This window comes from Stigmatopora argus, chromosome 16 (genome assembly GCF_051989625.1).
Source record: "Stigmatopora argus isolate UIUO_Sarg chromosome 16, RoL_Sarg_1.0, whole genome shotgun sequence".
Lineage (NCBI taxonomy): Eukaryota > Metazoa > Chordata > Actinopteri > Syngnathiformes > Syngnathidae > Stigmatopora > Stigmatopora argus.
The window spans coordinates 6,004,730-6,024,697 of NC_135402.1; the positions used below are offsets into that span (position 1 = coordinate 6,004,730).

At 42.2% G+C, this 19,968-nt stretch overlaps 3 protein-coding genes across 4 annotated transcripts; 1 reads left to right on the top strand and 2 right to left on the bottom strand.

Moving 5' to 3' along the window:
• Positions 1–1,708: 1,708 nt before the first annotated feature.
• On the bottom strand, positions 1,709–7,529 carry LOC144091305 (fructose-1,6-bisphosphatase 1-like). The gene is made up of 8 exons (XM_077623527.1): positions 7,312–7,529; positions 3,791–3,953; positions 3,546–3,638; positions 3,341–3,481; positions 3,123–3,260; positions 2,478–2,597; positions 2,198–2,387; positions 1,709–1,880 (listed from the first exon to the last, which is right to left on the bottom strand). Exons 1-7 carry the CDS (start codon positions 7,479–7,481, stop codon positions 2,199–2,201), a joined length of 1,014 nt encoding a protein of 337 aa, XP_077479653.1. The 5' UTR covers positions 7,482–7,529; the 3' UTR covers positions 1,709–1,880; position 2,198.
• A 2,092-nt stretch (positions 7,530–9,621) lies between these two features.
• trim23 (tripartite motif containing 23) lies at positions 9,622–16,531 on the top strand. Of its 2 annotated transcripts, none has more exons than XM_077623529.1 (11): positions 9,622–9,786; positions 10,366–10,528; positions 10,780–10,901; positions 11,131–11,412; positions 11,483–11,665; positions 12,429–12,644; positions 12,715–12,849; positions 13,560–13,689; positions 13,777–13,887; positions 14,144–14,268; positions 14,768–16,531. In XM_077623529.1, the coding sequence occupies exons 1-11, from the start codon at positions 9,688–9,690 to the stop codon at positions 14,945–14,947; spliced, it is 1,746 nt and encodes a 581-aa protein (XP_077479655.1). In that variant the 5' UTR covers positions 9,622–9,687; the 3' UTR covers positions 14,948–16,531. The 2 variants fall into 2 exon arrangements, with proteins under 2 accessions (XP_077479655.1, XP_077479656.1); XM_077623530.1 differs by having other exon boundaries at positions 11,134–11,412.
• Positions 16,532–16,676: 145 nt separating this feature from the next.
• ppwd1 (peptidylprolyl isomerase domain and WD repeat containing 1) lies at positions 16,677–19,946 on the bottom strand. The gene is made up of 11 exons (XM_077623524.1): positions 19,759–19,946; positions 19,339–19,441; positions 19,170–19,273; positions 18,934–19,054; positions 18,416–18,863; positions 18,108–18,298; positions 17,842–18,031; positions 17,590–17,771; positions 17,438–17,519; positions 17,019–17,201; positions 16,677–16,885 (listed from the first exon to the last, which is right to left on the bottom strand). Exons 1-11 carry the CDS (start codon positions 19,883–19,885, stop codon positions 16,742–16,744), a joined length of 1,875 nt encoding a protein of 624 aa, XP_077479650.1. The 5' UTR covers positions 19,886–19,946; the 3' UTR covers positions 16,677–16,741.
• Positions 19,947–19,968: the final 22 nt, after the last annotated feature.

Consider the following 19,968-nt stretch of genomic DNA (forward strand, 5'->3'; position numbering starts at 1 on the left):
AAGATTCACACCCAAAAATATGCTACTTTTACCCTGCAATTATTTCCAATGAAATTCTGATTTCGTTGGACCCAAAAAACAGGAAGTCTTTCTAGTCAAGAGAAACATTAGCCAAGCACCTTGCCCTAGCATTCAGTTTCCTGTGTGGAGCAAAATTTTATAAAAAGCGGTCACATCAGCACATATTTGCAACCGCCAAGCACCCTCTCCACTCTTTTCCTATAGGAAAGACCCCCTACTCACCCCCCGCAACTTTGCAGGACAGTGTTATTGAAAGCCAGCAGAAAATAGCTGACGACGTACCGATTAAACTAGAATACGCTAGTGTACTTAAAAAAAACTCTCATGCCGCACAGTCGAGGCTTTGAAATACAAGTTTGAACTTTTTTATAGTAAAAAGTCTGCATAGACTAAATAAAGTTAATCATTCCCAGTTTGTATTGGCCCACCGCAAATGATTAAAATGTCATTGAATATGCGCCACACAACAATCTTAAGTACAGCCTCCATTTTCTTGCACATCTACATTTTAACACTTGATGGTGCTAATAACTGAAATAGGGCTTCGCTACTAGTTCAGTGGTCAAAACCTGGAATCTTAAAATAAATGTAGGAAACTGCATTTTATTTTACATAAATTAACGCAATCCATTTTGGTTATGATTTTGTTGACTTTGTATGATTTTGTGTTACATATCCGCTTAGAAAGTTGGCAATGACAACACTTTTAAGTAAATTGATTGTAGTGTAAAAGTGAAGAGAAACATGTTCCTCAAAGAGTAAATTTGAAGCGATAACACACCAATGTAATTCTTCATTTCCTCCTGCGGGAAAACTTGTCTGAGCTAATTTGGTCGTGATTGTTGTCCTTTTTTACGGGAGTGGAATTTCCTGATCCGCCCGCCGTAGACTGTTTGGAGTGGTTGTTCTGAGTGGGGCGAATGCATGCACATTAACTAGAGTGACTCCGGGCCAGAGGCGGCCGACACCCTGAATCGGTAGCCAGCTAATCGCAGGGTACGAGGAGAGTCTCCTGGATTTTACCCATTTTCGGGCAATGTTTGCCCGTACGCCATTGCCGTTCATCACTGTCTTTTCCCGGCAAAATCATCCCCCTGGCCCTGTTGTAATGTCTGAAAAGCTGCAGTATTTGTATTTAATCATTAAATGCTGCTAGGAAGTGGATTTTACCCAATTTTTGTGCATTGATTTATTGATTATTTTTTATGTGTCGCAGCTGTAGCTGCAGTAGAGGTTTTATAGCCATAAAATAGTTTTTGAGGGTTGGATTGATTTGTTGAAGGCGCTACGAGAAAATGCATGGACCGCCACTGGAGGAGACAAACCATCATTCACTGTTATACTCATATCTAAGGGCAATTTAGGATTTAAATCTATGCTCTCCTGCTACCTTATTAAATAATAATTTTTGCTTCCTTATGTCATATGACTGCATCAAAAGAATGTTGCGAAACAAACATCTGCAATCCATTCATAAGGTTTGTCCCGTTCCCAACTGATTCAGGGGTACTTCACAAGTCCACAAGCGCTCAACTGCACAGTTCGAAGAAAAATTCCACCAAGAACGATACTTTTCGCTATTGGCCGCCAAGTTTCCAAGTTTCTTACAGACTGTGATGTGATTTCATAACCTCAATGCAATGTCACATACTTGGCGAGCCAATTTTCAAGGGTGAAAAAAAATGAGTTGTGTGAGAACGGTTTATTTGACTTTTTCTAAACAAAAGTGACAACAAGAGATGAAATGAAATGAAAAGATCTGTCATCATCCGAATTTGCATCTCCCCAGGGTTTGACGGGTTGTGGTTTCAGTGCGGTCAAAGTGAATGAGCTGGAGAACCAGACAAGTTCTGTAGCATCTAAAAAGTAAAAAAAAAAGGCATATCAAGTTGCCTCAAGTCCAATGAACACCAAGTTTTAGCTGAATAACACCCAATTTTAAAACTGAATTTTTGGGGAGATAAATTGACAGTAATGGAACAGAGATACTGCCACAGCAAAATATATTCACTTGTGTTATATCTGTATAAATGTATACATATATAGTTTACCTTTTGTTCTAATAAAATGAATGAATTCCAACCATGCCAGTAGAACTGGATTTGATGTCTATTGTTGTCAATGGCAGAGAATGAGTTCATTAAGTTAAATGTTGTGACTGCTTTTTCCACTTCACCTCATTTGTGATGCTTCTTATAGATGGCAATGTACTCCTGCACGTCATCAGGTGAGCCCATCACCACGGGGACCCTCTGGTGGATGTTGGTGGGTTGGATGTCCAGAACATTGCAGGACCCCGTGGTGGCCATCCCGCCGGCCTGCTCCATGATGAACGCCATTGGGTTGCACTCGTACAGCAACCGCAGCTGAGAGAAGGACAGAGTTGGGAAACCGGCATTGTTCAGATATGATATTGACGTGAGTAGTCACTGCACAATACTACGTCACATGCTAACCTTCCCCTTTGGACTTTTCACATTGGCGGGATACAAAAAGATGCCGCCGTATACCAGCGTACGATGGACGTCAGCCACCATTGAGCCCACGTAGCGGCTGCCGTATGGCGCCGAACCATCCTGGAATCATAACCGTTGCAATGCTGTGTGTTTGTGGATGAAATGGCTGTGCAATGTCAGTGTGTATGAGCCATTCCACCGAAACTAGACACTTGTCAGTGGTTTTGTCAATGTTTCTAAAATTGCAAAGATGTTTGATAACTGATCAAAATTAAAGAATGAATCACACATTTTTATTATATTTATTCCCTTATTTTAAACATGAGAAAATTCAGAAGAGCCAAATTCCGACGAAAAACCCTGAACGCTCACGCTATTGACTTTATTAGCAAATGTGTTAAACAACACTGCTAGAAAATGGAAATCTTTAGGATATTTGTTAGCTGATTTTTCCAACCTTTGTTTTAAATCAGTTTGCAAAAACCTACTCAAACTCAAATTATGGAAGTTTACTCATAAATCATTTTCAAAATAAAAATTAAATTGCATCTAGCGGTCATCAAATCTCTTTCTGACACTGTGCGATAAGTGTGGAATGTTTCACACATTCACCCAAAGCTCATGTAAGTAATTTTCTCTATTTACCTCTGGGTACTTTTTCTTCTGGATATATTCTGTCACATCGGGGTAAAAATGCTGTGCATATCCTTCATTCAAGCTGTAGATTTTCCCTCGTTTTTTAATCTTCACGTCTTTGTCCACCAGGATAAACTCTCCAATGGCCTTAGGGAGAAATTAAAAACGTATTTTTGTTTAACTATGACAACCTGTTGCACTCATGGCAATATAAGTCAAGGCATTACAGGGTCGAGCATGAAGCAGTTGACCCCTTGTCCTGTAGACAGAACCATCATGGTGGCACTACCATATAGAGCGTAGCCGGCCGCAACCAGGGTTCTCCCTGGCTGAAGGGCATCTTTCTCACTGGGCTCATTGTCTGTGGTCTACAGAAAATGCAGAAATCACTTTAAATAAACAAAAAAACAAGATTATGTCTCCAAAACTCACCTTTTTGTAGATAGCAAAGATGGTACCGATGGATACGAGGCAGTCGATGTTTGAAGAACCGTCGAGCGGGTCAAAGCACACAATGTATTTGCCCTGAGGGAGAGAACTTAATGATTTTTTTTCCTCTAGCTAACAAGGTTGAACACACCAAAGTTCTGCCAAAACCAGATTTGAACTGCGGTCATGTAGTTGAATCAAAAGCATTGTTACATGCCACACTGAGGCCTCATTGGGTTTTTTCTTACACTCTTGTCTGACTCCACTATGATGGCCTGCTCATCTTCTTCAGACACCAACACGCAGGAGGTGAAGGACGACTTGATCATGTTGATGACCAGGTCGTTGGACAAGACGTCCAGTTTCTTCACCTGGTCGCCCGTCACATTTGTGCTGCCGGCGATACCGTACCTAGTCGGAGGAGGGAGAGAAGGACCTTTGATTTGACTAATCTAACAACAAGTATAAGTCTGTGGACACCGATAAAGGTCTGCTCATGCAAAATATCCCCCAGCGCCCCCACCAAAAGGCAGTGAGCATTCACCTTTGCCCGGGTTGAAGTACAACGTGCAGCTTGTGTTCAAGAAAGTTTATGTATTTAGAGCAGGGGTCTCAAACTTGCGGCCCGCGGGCCAACTGCGGCCCTCGGGACGATAATTTGCGGCCCCCGTCTTAATATGAAAGATCGATTTTTTTTTTTTTTTTTTTTTTTTTTTTTTTTTTAACCCATGATGGCGCCATTTAAGTGGCAGCCAGTGGCAGTAGCTCTGTCCACTCATGTTTTTCTTGTTTTACAGCATGTTTTACATGAAAAATTAGAGGGAACATTGACATGCACCTGCTTGTGGCAGGTGTGATACTGGTGTGCCGATAGCGAGCAATGATGATGTCATGACCGGATGATTCGCCTAAAGACGTTTCGCCGACGGACGTTTGACAGACGGACAGGTCGTACTAGTATTTGTTAGTTTAATGATTAAATACAAATACTAGTATTTGTATTTAATCATTAAACGCTGTTTTCAGCTGGATTTGACCGAATTTGAGAGCATTTTGAGCCGTTTGGCGAATGGACGTCTATAGACGTTTTTTTGCCTCCATCGCGATATCATCCAGTATTTGTATTTAATCATTAAATGCTGTTTTAGGATGGATTTGACCCGATTGCTGTCATTTTACGGCTCGGTTCTGCTACATCTGCCTGCCCAAGAGTGCTTATTCCCGGACTGCCATTGATGGTAGACGAACATTGATTTTTACTATAATTTGGACAACACCGGCGGCGGGCCGGATTAAAAATCCTAACGGGCCGTATATGGCCCGCGGGCCGAGGTTGAAAAACTTGTACACACACGATCCGGCGGGGCGAGCGTTCGAATCCCGTTTCGGCGAAACCTCCGTTCGGCCGAATGAACGTTCGGTGGAACGTCCATTCGGCGACCTGCCCGTCTGTCAAACGTCCGTCGGCGAAACGTCTTTAGGCGAATCATCCGAGTACCGATGATGTCGCTCACACTGGTACTCAGTGCCCTCAGGGAGGTTGTCTTTCTGCTCAGACCAACAAAAAATTTGAGGGAACTTTGGTTCGGAGCTGAATGAACCAATCACGGTGAAGTATACGGCTCTGAAAGGCGGGACATCGGCCGGGCTGTCCAGTGCCTCGCTCACTCACTCATTCATTCCTCCAATCAGCTGGGCGGAGGAGAAGCCGTGAGGCCGATCACTCCGCTCGGCGCGCACACTCCTCCGCTGCTCTCAGCATAGAACTGAATGAGGCGCTATGATCCGTGATCCAGCCTGTGTCAGTGTCTGTAGTCATCTCCGCGATTGAAACGGAGAGCGAAAGTGCACATGCGCCACAAACCCGCGCGACTGAATGTGAAAGATCAACCCGAGACTCATTCCAAGTGGAAAAACATATTACAGAGCCCCAGAGATGTCTCTTTCAAAGCCTGCCGTGAAGAGAAAGGTCGGTGATGAGCACAGACAGTTTCAAGAAAAGTGGGGAGTGCAATATTTCTTTGTTGAACACAGGGGCACCCCGACGTGTCTCATTTACACTGAAAAAGTTGCGGTGCACAAGGAATACAATTTGAAACGTAATTGTACTACGAGACATGCTGAGGAGTACGAAAAATACCAGGGAGATGAGAGAGCCAACCAGGTTGCCAGTCTTAAAACACGTCTTCTGAGGCAACAGGATCTCTTCAAGAAGGCTACCAAAGACAGTAATGCAGCAGTCAAAGCTAGCTACGCCGTTTGTGAGTTGATTGATCCTGTGCTAAGTGATCCCAAATGGCTCATGGACTTGGCTTTTCTTGTTGATATCACACATGAGCTTAATGTACTGAACAAGAAGCTACAAGGCCAGGGGCAACTTGTCAGTGCTGCCTATGACAACGTGAGAGCATTCTGCACTAAACTTGTGTTATGGAAAGCCCAGCTCTCTCAGACAAACCTTTGCCATTTCCCAGCATGCAAGGCTCTCGTGGATGCAGGCACACCATTCAGTGGTGAGAAGTATGTTGAGGCCATTTCGAAGCTACAGGAGGAATTTGATCACAGATTTGCAGACTTCAAGACACACAAAGCCACATTTCAAATTTTTGCGGACCCCTTCTCCTTTGATGTGCAAGATGCCCCTCCTGAGCTTCAAATGGAGCTCATTGACCTGCAGTGCAACTCTGCACTCAAAGCCAAGTTCAGGGAGGTGAGTGGAGAAGCAGACAAGCTTGGGCAATTTTTGAGAGAGTTGACCCCCAGCTTCCCTGAACTTTCCCGAAGGTTCAAGCGGACCATGTGCCTTTTTGGGAGCACATACTTGTGTGAGAAGCTCTTCTCCACCTTGAACTTCAATAAGTCCAAGTACAGGTCCAGACTTACTGATGAGCATCTTCAAGCTCTACTGAGGGTCTCCACTGCTTCCTCCCTCAAGCCAAATGTGACTATGTGAGAAGAAGCGCTGCCAGGTCTCTAGCAGCAAGGAGTAGGCAAGAGAAGCCGTGTTCAGAATATTTCATGTTCAATGTTCCATTCAAGTTCAGAAAGTTAAAGGTTAAAGAGCTGTTAATACAGACATTTGAAACGGAATAAAAATAATTCATTTTCTCTACTTAGCCAGCCAGTGTATATCTACTGTATGCTAATTAGTATTATTTGGTTTTGTATTACTGATTGATTTATTTTTTATTCATCTTTAAGTTAATTTATTTAATTCATTATTTTTTGTTAAAAAATAAAGATATTTGATAACGTTGGAATGTTTTATCAGTGCTTTTCTTGTGGAAATCCGGATGCGGCCCAGTCTCACCCAGACTCGGCCTCTAGCGGCCCCCAGGTAAATTGAGTTCGAGACCCCTGATTTAGAACAAATATAAAGAGATAGAGATGTGGAGAAGCAGGCAATTAGAAGGACTGACTGTGAACACTCATTTTTCTTTTAATAAAAATGCAATTAATCGACCATATTTATTTATTGAAAGATGAAATGAGAGATTTTTTGCTATTACTTTGCTGAAAATGCAATTAATTGGATTTATATTGATAGAAAAACTGTGGATTTTGTTATATTTTGACTACAATCATTCAGTGCCAACCCTCCCAAACAAGAGGAATTACATATCTAGATCATTATTGCCATCTACACACTAGAGTTAAATATCCTGATATCCATCAAATAATGGACGAGATTTATGCAAAATAGTCATACTCGTATGCCAGGTATCAATTAGAGTGCAATATAGAAATAATAACATTTTTTTAAACTTACAGGTTAGCGATGCCGGCCTTTCTGACAGCGGTAGAAATGGCTTTGACGGCCGTGCAGATGGAGTTGAGCAAATTGGTGAGCTCACCAGTTCCATGGGCCTTCCTGCCCTCCTCCAGGACAAACCTGGTGAGGGTCAGCACATTGGTGTCGAAGGCTCCCTTCTCAGACATTTTCACCGATAGGGGACCTTCCACCTCGAGAGGAATGGAGCCGCAGTTAAAGGTGTACTATAAAGCTGAGAGGCAATGGAGAGGGGGGCTGGGGAGACCAGATGGGGAGGTGTGCGAGCATGTTAGCCAATCACAAGCGACTGCGCCTTGGACTGGACAAAGTTCAAATGATAATGAATATTTTCTACCTTTGATATGTTTAAATTGGGTGGATTATATTTGAATGAAGGCAATTTATTTGAGTCCCATTTGTATGCATTCCTGGCCATAATAGGATACCATAACTTCAATATTCACCACAATAATCAAATTGAGGATGTGTACTGTACTGCATTTCACTGACATGCTCTCCCATTCATTCCCATGTAATTGTTGTAAAAATGTGACTAAACAGAATGCTGACCTCAGTATTTTTGCAAACAATATCCCATTGTCGGTTTCCACCTCAACATAACAAATGATTCGTGCTCTCAGTAAGTACTGTTCGTTTTTGCATGATTATTTGGTGAACAAAAGCACTGCAAAATTGTATTTTGCAACTATTTTAGGTTTTTCTGTCAGTCGAAGGTTTGGGGAAAGTTAGGAATTGAGTAGTTGGGTGTTTAGACATTAGTGGCAACGTAAGTTATTTTGATGGCACAGAAATTGCCAGCTCCTTGTTGTTCCCAAATGAAAAAAAAGCACTATTGACAGATATGTGGGAGCTGTAGCTTGTATTGAAAGGATATTCAAGAACATAAAAAGTCTGGCTCACTCGTGGCTGTGGAAGAATCGTTAACAAGAGGGTCTGCTGAGGTCACCAGAATGACTTCTGCAAGACATGTTATTTCACTGCAAGAGGTCAAAGTTGAACTTTGAACCGTTGCAGGGTTGAGTAGTGATAGTAGTCAGTGGTGACATCTATCAGCACACAGAACCGGTTGGTTGTTCTTTCTTGTTCATGATAAATCATGTGATTATTTTTCTCCTTTGTAGAACACTATATCAACATTTAATAACAAAAAAATCTTGACTCCATTTACTGATGGTTTTCCGATTGTCTATTTTTTTTCGTATGATGTGAATTTTTTACAAGTTTAGGGTGGTAAGTGAAGTGGGTCTCATATTGAAATGTGTATTTTGCCTGCTACTAGTCATGACTCCATGAGTCTCAAGCTTCCCCTTAGTAGAGCTCTGTCCTGTAGCCAGATGTGTCCTTGAAGACCTGCAACATTGACGTTATCTTCTATTTGCCGGTTCATAACAAATAGCTTACTGTATCAATGTATGAAGTAAGGGAAAATCCCATCCCTGTTCGGTTTCGGTTCCACCCTCTTGAGAGAATAAAGGTGAATGAAAGTTGTCTGTCTCGGTGCATTTGTGGACGACAACATTTTCTGTGGTTCACCTGTGCCCAGAATATGCTGTAATAAAAGCTTCGAAGTCACTGTTCATCGCCTCCAGCCTGTATTTGGACAACCAACATCTTCCACATCCGAAATTAATCGAACCCGATGAGGAAGATGGAGTGCTCTTCCTCAACATAAGCCAATATTAGAAGAATTTATAAAAATCATATATGAGGTTAAATATGTTGAAATGAAATACAAGAGGATAAGTGAGATGACATTTGGAATGCTGTGTATGAGAAGTATTGAAATAATAATAATAAACAATATTAAATCCTAAAAATCTCCTACTTTGGACATTTATGGAAGAATTTAGCAATAATATCTGTTTTCTAATTGCTCATTATGAGATGAATATTTTTCCAAGCAATGGTTAAATCGGTCAAGAAAGCTGGAAGGGGGTGGAATTAAGGTTTAAAGATTAACAAATGACTTGAAGGAGAAGATATCATCTTAAGTATGTCCATCCCAGCAGAAAGAATCTTGTTTAACTCCTTGTCTGGCATTGAGGGCAAGTGAAGTCCAATTCATCTGGATTGGGAGGGATGGCAACCTTACCCAGAATCCCACACCAAATGAATTGGACGTCTTTGACCTTGTAACATGCTCATTCAATGCCAACCATCCCATTTCAGATGGATTTGGATCCATCACTGTCAACGCAGGATTTTACCAAATAATGAATGACATAATACACGTCAGAGTTTTGCAACGTCATCAATTTTCTTTTTTTCATGACGTAAGGCAAACCCGGAAGTGCAGCGAGGCGATCCTTGGGTCCCGCGCATGCTCAGTAGGTTCCGCGCAGCTGTCCCGCAATGGCCGCCTTTGCCGCAGGAATAAACAAGCAGGGCTCCCTGACGACCATGGAGCCGTGCTTTCGACACGGCCGGGCGGCTCACGGGGGCACCGTCAAGGTCGGTAGGCTCTACAAACTACAATTAAAATATATATTGATCGGTCCTTTTTTTGCAGCAAACCTTCGAGAGCGTTTGACTATTCTACTAAACACCGTGTACGTCATCTAGTGCTGTCTGGGTGTCAATAATGTCGGAATCTGACACTTCTGCAGCATTTTATTGAATCGCACCGATTAATCTGGCACAGGTTGTCATAAGAGTGCCATCCCATCCGTGTTTGTCCGCGCAGACCAGGCCCACACCTCCATATTTCTATTAATAATATCAATTTCACAAGTCAGCTGGTATTCAGGCAGAACAATTAAAAACACTGACCTCTGATCCTCTATAAAACAAGCCAATTTTGTTCCATGAAATATATTACACTGTAAAATTACTATTTAACTGCCATCGACTGTGATAGACATCAATTCCAATGAATTATAATGTTCACTGCCAACGACGGCAATAGATGCCCAATCCATTTGGACGTAATGGATCCGCCTTTAATGGTAACCAAGGAGATGACTTATGAATTAACTTGAAGGCTGTCAGAATAGAAGGAATCGTGTTGATCCCAATTGTGTTGATTGACAGGTGCTTGAGTGTGGCGTGTGCGAGGATGTCTTCTCCCTCCAAGGTGACAAGGTCCCCCGTCTGCTGCTGTGCGGGCACACCGTGTGCCACGACTGTCTCACCCGGCTTCCCCTGCATGGCCGGGCGGTCCGATGCCCCTTTGACAGGCAGGTTACAGAACTGGGTGAGTGTCCTACCTGGTAGCCAGCTTCCATGGCATCTTCACTTTAAGATTTAGTACCTTGTTTTCTTTTCTCATTTACTCCCATTTTAAATAACTGCAACAATACATATGCTTCCAAGCTATTGGACACCTATCACAGTCCATGCATTGTTAACGTACATAATTTTAGTTGCAGTAAGTAAGTGGAAATCATAATTTATTTTTCTAGTTGTGTGAAAATCAAGTACTTCACTGTTCTGTTGTGTATTTAGGTGACTCTGGAGTGTGGGGGCTGAAAAAGAACTTTGCTCTTTTGGAGCTTCTGGAGCGGCTGCAGAATGGCGCCACCAACCAGTCGGGAATGACAGAGGACGCTCTGAGGGGAATGGGAGAGGTAAATAATTGAATTTAAAATACTTTTTTTTAAATGCACTTTTGTAGCATGAGGACCAGCTTACATTCACTTCCAGAATTAGTAAGCATTCATCAACTCAAATGTCATGCACAGTCACGGCAACATATTCTTGGAGCAACCCATTGTCCCAAAAAATATGGTACTAGAAGCTCAACTCCTCATCTAAACGGATCCAAAATGTCCCGCCATTCTTTTTTTCCCTCCCCAGCAGTGCATCATCCGCTGCGACGAGGACGAGAGCCACACAGCCACCATGTACTGCACCGTGTGCGCCACCCACTTGTGCGCCGAGTGCTCGCAGCTCACCCACTCCACCCGCACGCTGGCCAAGCACCGTCGCGTGCCGCTGGCCGACAAGCCGCACGAGAAGACGCTTTGCCCGCAGCACCAGGTGCACGCCATCGAATTTGTGTGCCTGGAGGAAGGGTGCCAGCCGGGCCCACTCATGTGCTGTGTTTGCAAGGAGTACGGCAAGCATCAGGGACACAAGGTCAGCTCGGGAATTTGGATTATCTCCTGCTGAAATATCAACATGTCTGCTTGGTGTTGTTTTTCTTCAGCACGCTGTCTTGGAGACAGAGGCTAACCAGATCCGGGCGTCCATCTTGGATATGGCGCACTGCATTCGCTCGTTCACGGAAGAGGTTTCGGACTACTCCAGGAAGCTGGTGGGCATCGTGCAGCAGATCGAGGGCGGCGAGCAGATTGTGGAGGACGGCGTCAGCATGGCGCACACGGAACATGTGAGCTTGATGATCACGACTAGAACATGCCAATTCTGGAGAAAATGCATGGAGATGCCTTGCTCTCTCTCCTATGGGTCACCTACTGTAGATTTTCACTCACTGCCTATTCATTTTTGGGGCGTTTTCAATGAGTGCCCTATGAACACTTAAAGTAACATTTTTCATGTATTTTCAATTTTCTGCCATATTTTGTGGCGTGGATTTTTTTTCCAGTTCTTGTTTTCTGGAGGTTTTTTTTTTGCATGTTGCATTTTTGATTTGTTTCTGTTGTTCGCAGTTTTTTGCTATGCCGTCCTGCAGTTTTGGAAGTGTTGCAGTTTTGGCCATTTCCCCAGATTTTTTAACTTCTTTGTGGATTTTGTACATTTATGGTGTTTTTTGTGTACTGGGTTGTATTGGTAATGTCACTACTTTTAGATTTTGAGGCTACTTCAGGGTTGTTTTAGTTGATACCTGGGATTTTTTCCCATTAATTCAATTCAATTCAATTCAATTTATTGGCAAGAAAAAGCACAAGGCTAAGGGCCATGTAACAAATGACTAAGGATTTTTGAAATACTAAATGGGGATTGTTTTGTCAAATTTTGTTTTTTTTAAAACTGTATAGTACCACTTTATTGCGACTTCATTGACAGAATTATTTGTGTAAATTTATCAATTATGTCATAAATGTAGGCTATGTTTGAAATTTTAAATGTAAAAAGTTTTATGTGAGGAGCAGTTACTATAAACGAATTAAATCCATTTGCGTCCCACTTAGGTGCCCGGGACGGCAGAGAGTGCTCGCTCCTGCGTGCGCGCCTACTTTGCCGACCTCCACGAGACTCTCTGTCGTCAAGAAGAGATGGCGCTGAGTGTGGTGGATGCGCACGTCCGCGAGAGGCTCATCTGGCTGAGGCAACAGCAGGAAGACATGACCATACTGCTGTCCCAGGTTTCCACTGCCTGCTTGCACTGCGAGAAGACGCTGCAGCAGGTGGGATTCGGAAATTTGCTGTAAAAAAAAATCATCACCTCTGGCAAACTTATTGAAACTCGGCTTTTAGGATGACTGCAGAGTGGTGTTGGCCAAGCAGGAGATCAATTGTCTGCTGGAAACTCTTCAGAAATCCCAGCATCAATTCTCAGAGTTGGCCGACCATATCCAGCTCGACGCAGGAATCCCTGTCACTTTCACCAAGGTACATACTTTTATTTGGTGTATTATTTATGGTAAATGTCTCTTGTTGAATCAAAAGCTGCAAACGAACACACCCTCAAAGAGTGGCATTATTTCAATATGAAAAAATATTGTGATATTTCTCAACGCAATTGGTTATCGATAAGTGCGGAAGTTATCTAGGGTAGAAGACAACCGGTTTACAAATGGGATTTGTGAGAAAAATACTTATTTGGCTTTGCCGTGTTTAAGTCATTTCTAAATAGGTTAGTGAACGAATATTCAAACAGCGTTATTAAGTAAACATGATTTCCAACAGGCTAAAAGGCAGAGATTAAAATAAAAAATACAAATTAGTTAATCAACCCAGTGCCCCATTTACACAATATACATAGAAAAATTAGAAGAGTATTTGTTAAATTATTCTATTTCTGATATCTCGACTTGTTACAAGCACCTTTTACATAAAAACCAGCATGTCAAACCTTTAAGTGCCACTTTAGATTAGTATTATCTGTTGCCAGACATAAACAAAACAAAGAATCTTATTACACTGGTTTAACTCATTATCATTATAGGAAGAAGGGTCATCAACGAAACATTCTCAATTTTGTTAACATAAGGAACCCTGGTCAGATTCACAACTGTGGCCCAAACCAAGAGCCCTAATACATGGACTTTCAAATGTACGAGATGAAATGCTAAAATAATTTCCATGTGTTCTGCTCTCAGGACAACCGGGTTCATATTGGTCCCAAAATGGAGATTCGTGTTGTGACCCTGGGACTGGACTGTGCTGGGAAAACCACCATCCTATTCAAGCTCAAACAGGACGAGTTCATGCAGCCCATTCCCACTATTGGTACGCTAGAAAAAAAATCTCCAAATAGCCACTGGAGTCTAAATAATTGTATGTTGTTGTTTTTGTTTTTCAACCCACTATCATCAGGTTTTAACGTGGAGACAGTGGAATATAAGAACTTGAAATTTACCATCTGGGATGTGGGCGGAAAACACAAACTGAGGCCATTGTGGAAACACTATTATCTGAACACTCAAGGTAGGGGGCTTTTCATTGTTGTTTTGCATGGATAATATTTGCTTTTCTTTTCAATTCCTCAATGCTAATGAGAACAAATTTGGATGACTTGTTCCATTTCTAAGGTATTTGATTGCGAGTTAGGGGACTAACTCATATGGGACAGTCATCCTTAGTCAAAATTGTTTGAATAAATAGTCGGATCAATGACAGCAAGCCAACTCGATGACGAATGTTTAAGATCTTTTCCATTTGTGCCTCCCCTGTTTGCATGCAGCGGTGGTCTTTGTGATTGACAGCTGTCATCGGGACCGACTGATGGAGGCGCACAGCGAGCTGGCCAAGCTGTTGACTGAGAAAGAGCTAAGAGATGCCCTGCTTCTCATATTTGCCAACAAGCAGGTACGGGACAGGTGTAGGTAGATAAGAGGGAATTCTAGAAATATAGAAAATCTAGAAAATGCAATTCATGGTGGAAATTGATTGGAATGACTTCATATTGGTGAGCAAACTTTATAGTGTCATCTGTTGGAGAAAGGGGAATCCTTGTTCAGCATTTCTGGGGGAAAATAATGAGTTAAAATGAATAGGAATGAATGGAAATGTTTTTGTTAATCATTAGTGGATTTTAACTTTGCCATCGGAAATTAATGTTTTTGTTCCATGTTGTTAGATTGTTGGTAAATACAATCTTGGCTAGCCTTGATTTTATGAATGTTTAACTTGTAAATGATGGGAATTGGATTTTAAAAATGTGTGATTACATTTGAAATGTTTACATTTTGTTGTTGGGAAACCTGTGTTTTGGGGCAAAAAGGTGCCCTGTGTCGCACAGGTTTTTGGGACATTTCTAATTGGAATATCATCTTTTCATCTGTCTGTCATTTTTCTTGCATCTCAGGATGTACCGGGCGCTGTCTCCGTGGAGGAGATGACGGAACTGCTAAGCCTCCACAAGCTGTGCTGTGGCAGGAGCTGGCACATCCAGGGCTGCGACGCCCGCAGCGGGATGGGCCTTCACGAGGGCCTGGATTGGCTGTCCCGACAGCTGGTGGCCGCAGGTGTCCTGGACGTGGCCTAGAATGGCTCGCCGGTGTCTTTGGCAGCATTCATCTGTGAACAAATACTTGAAGGTACAAATTGGAAGAGCCCAGACGTGCACTACCGCTGTTCTCCTCGGAGAGGAGACAACGACTTGCTGAAAAATCTTGGTTGATGGCCTGAACTTTAAACTCATAAGCAACACCGATCCAGTTTGGAAATGGGAAAGCGAGCAATTGCATTGCTTGATATTGTTAACCTATTGGCAAATAGGGTTAGGCTGAAAACCATTCTTTGGATGGTCGACTAATTGACTCATATAAATCATATTTAACGCTTTATTGTATTGCATACAACTTACGTTGATTAAATACAAAGGTAGACTTCTCTCGAGGAGTACGGAAATCAGATATTTACATAGTTTTTAAACCATTAATCGACTATCAAAATAGTAATCAGCTATTTAGATAACCAATTTGCTGCCCATTAATCATGGCAGCCGCAATAGCAACTCATTCTATTTCCAAATCCCTGAACTCCTTTGTTGCTATTGACAGTAATAACCGGCTGGAAGCAATGGTTTGCTCGATGCCGACCCCAAAGCGCATTGGATTGGATGACGTCAAAAGCAGTTGATGAGTTTGAATTAATTTCCTAAAAATTGGGTTTGTTCTTTTTCACAGTGACGTAAGATTTAGGCAACTGGGCTCATAGCATCGGGTAAAACCAATTTTTTTTTTAACGTTGTGCTCTCTGTTACAGAACAATGTCTACTGAAGTATTTATAGTGTAGAATTGAACCTTTTTTCTGCATGTTAACATTGGGCAAAACGTACTCGCCGTAATTGGGCGGCCATACTCTGCTGTCTCCTTTCAGTATAAACGTTGTAACACTTCTCAAAGTATCTGTCGGAATAACTTTAAACACCCTCTTTGCACGATGGATTATTAATTAGGCAGATAAAGAAAAAAATAGTACTACAAGAATAAGTCAAGTTTGCAAAATTGAGGTTGAAATATTACTATTAAATCATATGTTGTAATAGTACTAAATTGAAACTAAGTGTGAAATTAAAGTCGTTATCTTCTGTATCTTAACATGTAATATGTATGCAGTATTGCTAATTTAGCAGGTTCTTACTTAATGTAGCGTTGAACCCCCCTGTTAAAATGAACAAATAAAATTGGACTTACGACTAAGTATTAGTATAAATCTTTATATTGACTTTAATCTCTAGTTACACATTACGATGTTTTTTCTCTTGGTGTTACACTTTATAACATTTATTCTCGTAATATTACGACTATAATTTCATATGGCTTTTTTAAAGCCCTATTTTTGGGGGCCCCAAAATACTCCGTGGTATCTTTGTGATGTAATGTGAAGCAGTAAAACCCTAACCCTGCCACTGACACTTTTTGTCTCAACAAGGACACAACCTCTGAGTTTTTTCATTGCTATGTTTACTACTTGCGTTAAAATGATTGTCAGTGTGTAACGCCTTTTTCCGCGTAGTTTGCAAAAACAGAAGCACACCTTTTGTTACCATTTGACTTGATGACGGCTTTTTGTTTTTTGTAAATTATTCCTATTGTGATGCTGTCAATAAATGGATTGACCATATTTGTCAACATTACTTTTTTCGTCCGAAACTGTCTTTAAGAACAACACTTGTAGTCTACTTCACTTTTTGGGGGTCAATTCCTTGTTAACCCATTGGCTGGCCCTTAATGCTGGATGTCTAATTTATCTTAACTAGGAGGCGCAGAAAAAAATTGACCCTGTTTTAATCAACTTTTTTTTAATATTAAAATCAAAACAGCAGATTTAAGTTCATTTGACAGTGATGTTGATGATGCTTATATCTTCATACGGTTTGTCCGTTTTGGGGTGAACTTTGGCGTTGGAGATCCTCTGCACAGCCTCCATGCCTTTGGTACACCTTCCAAACACCGTGTGCTTATTGTCAAGCCAAGGCTGCCAAACAAAAGTACGTAGAAGTAGTTTTATTTATTACATCTGTCATTTTCTTGGCACAAAGTTCAAATACTGTTCAATGTTGAGGGAACTTCTTTGAATTTGATGATTGAGGAGCGCATGATTAACTCACCGTAGGAACCACTGTGATGAAAAACTGCGAACCGTTGGAAGCCGGACCCGCGTTGGCCATGCTGAGCGTGTAGGGTCGATCATGTCTCAGTGTGGAGTGGAACTCGTCCTCAAACTCACTCCCCCAGATGCTCTCGCCACCCATGCCGGTGCCTGTGGGGTCTCCAGTCTGGATCATGAAGCCCTGAAGGGAAGCCCCACTTTCTTTAAATTCAGTCAGTCAGTGTTCACTAAATTTTCATTGAACTTTTTGACATCCGAATTTGTTTGTTCCTTGAACTAGCATTAGTAGGAACCAAAGTGTGTTCACACTGCTCAGATAACTACATATACAATAATAGAGTAAAAAGTGTGGGCCTAACATGGATCCATGAGGTACTCCGACGACAAAGCTCTCTAGATTTTAGCATTCTGACAAACCTTGATGACTCTGTGGAAGATGTGTCCGTTGTAGTAGCTGTTCCTACTGTGCACACAGAAGTTTTCCACAGTTTTGGGGCACCTACGGGAAGAAATACAGCTGAGAAATAGTTGTAACATGCGAAGGCGCGTCATCAGTGACGGCAACCCACTCTACGGGGAAGAGCTTTATGTGGATGTCGCCCATGGTGGTGTGGATGATGGCGCTGTCCGATATTCTTTTGGGGCCTTCGGCCTGCGTGGCGGCCATGACCTCCTCCTTGGAGGGCTTTTCATTGAAAATGTCTCGGTCGGAATCAGCGCTCTTGGTGTCTTCGGGTTCCCTCTTTGAGAACTTTGAAGGAGGAGAATAAATGTGAAATACATTTCCTTAAAGCCAAGGGTTATTTTTAATTACATGTTACCATATAGAATCTGTTCTTCTTAAAGGCAGTGCAGAATACAGTGGGGTCCGGCTCCAGGTTCTGCAAGGCAGGATTGTCTGAGGCTTTCATCTCCACGGTGGGTGCCACTTGCATGGCCTTGGCGATGCCTTGGAAGAGACTCAACTTGACCACACGGATGTTCTCCAGCTTCCCAAGTATGCGCACACATCTGGTAGTTGAAATCAAAGACTTTAAGTAGGAGCTGGGGTATTGGTTTATTTCCTATCCATAGCTCTTAAGCTCACCTGTTGGTTTCCACATTGATGACTTTGATGCCAAGCATGGTCCCATACAACACAAAGTGGCCCGTCTCGTCGAAAATGATATTGGTGAGACGGATGCCGTCCACCTTCTCCAGCTCTCGTTCCACCGCCATCCGCCGGCCAAACTCCATGTCGGGCAGCTGCTGTCTCATCTGCTGCAGCTCTGTGAACATCTGTTGTGGAAAGCAAAGGGGTGTGAAAGTGAGCCAGAATCATCATATTTTGTTAGGGGCAAATGGCACATTTTTTTGGGATACTTTGGCAAACTTATAATTTGAGTGTAGATTTACCGTTAAAGATTCATCAAACACTCTCATCAATTTCCCCGTGAGAAACCGGAAGAGTCGGACTTTCCGGTCAGTAGCCATGGTGGCCATTCTCTTTCCGTCGGGTGAGAACACCAGACTGGTGGGATACGTTTTATGTTTGGCAAACTCGTACAAATCCGTATCCGTCTTGTATTGCCAATGCACGTGTTTGGGGAACTTGAATTCCGAGGGAAGGCCTGTCCAGTATTCCAGCATTCCCGCTTTATCGGCGGAGACGATCACACGATATTTGGGATTCAGGCGGATCTGCGACAGCGGCGAGGAGTGCATGTTGTCAAAGACGTGGAGCGTCTGGCCGTCCCCTCGCCCGTCGTAGACGAAGATCTTTCCGGTGGATTTTTCCGAGCAGGCCACCGTGGAAATGGCATCCCCGGGATTGTAGATCCACTCGCTCTGACCAGGGTGGAAGCTACAAAACAAACGTGTCAGTTACTATCACGCTCCAACAATGCGCTTTCATCCATTTGCCGCAAGCTTACCCCAGTTTGAGCATATTGATCATGTCAAAATTGACAACATCAAACACTTTCATAGCCTGATCGTCACCGACGGAACACAAGAGAGCGCCATCAACGCTGACTGTGATGCTCTCAACGACGCCTGCATGGGAAAAGGACAAAAACAATTTGGACGTTGTAAAGGTATAAAAACAATTCTACTATATTTCCACAAGAAGTTAAATGGGGAAAAATTAAATGAGAAGGTCACAACTTACCAAGATGACTCCGAAAGTGTTTGACGAACTCTATTCCTGCATCTTCCTTTTTCTTCCAAAACTTGATGTGACCGTCTTGACTGGCCGTGATAATGAAATCTGTCCTAAAAAGGGAAAAAATAGATTTTTGCACTCTGTTGTAATGGAAACTATCATTTCAGACACTTACTTGGAACAAGCAATGTGTGTGATCACATCTCTGTGCATGTAACTCCTTTCATACATGGCAGCTGAAGGCAGATTGTCAAGGTAGACACGTTCATATTCTAAAACTGGAGAAAACAGTACAAAAGAAAGAGCAGTCAATTTTGAAAACATCTTTTTCACCATACATACATGTTTTCCTTTAGGGATCTTATAAGTTTAATAATATTTCACGATTTAAAAAAAATAATTAAGCAGACACCAACAACTACTGGAGTGTTTTATTCTGTGCAGGATGTGGCATCTTAATGAAAGACAATTCTGCATGATCTATATTCTAGCTGCATGGCCATGACTAGTAGTCACATATTGGTATAGCATTTATAATCGCAGCATAAACAATGCTTATAGTATATACTATTGAAGAATCTCGATGATCGCCAACCTTTCCTTTTCTTGGTGGTTGCAGCTTCACTCGGCATCGGCCCGACCCATTCTTCATTTTCTCCTTCTTCGTCCTGAGTTTGATCGGCTTTTCGCTTCAGTTCCACATTGTTTTCAACTGCCGCCATTGTAGACGAAAATGTCTGTCTGGAATTACGGTACTTCCGTTCTGCGCCGAAATTTGCGGAACCGTAATTCTTCACTATGTTTC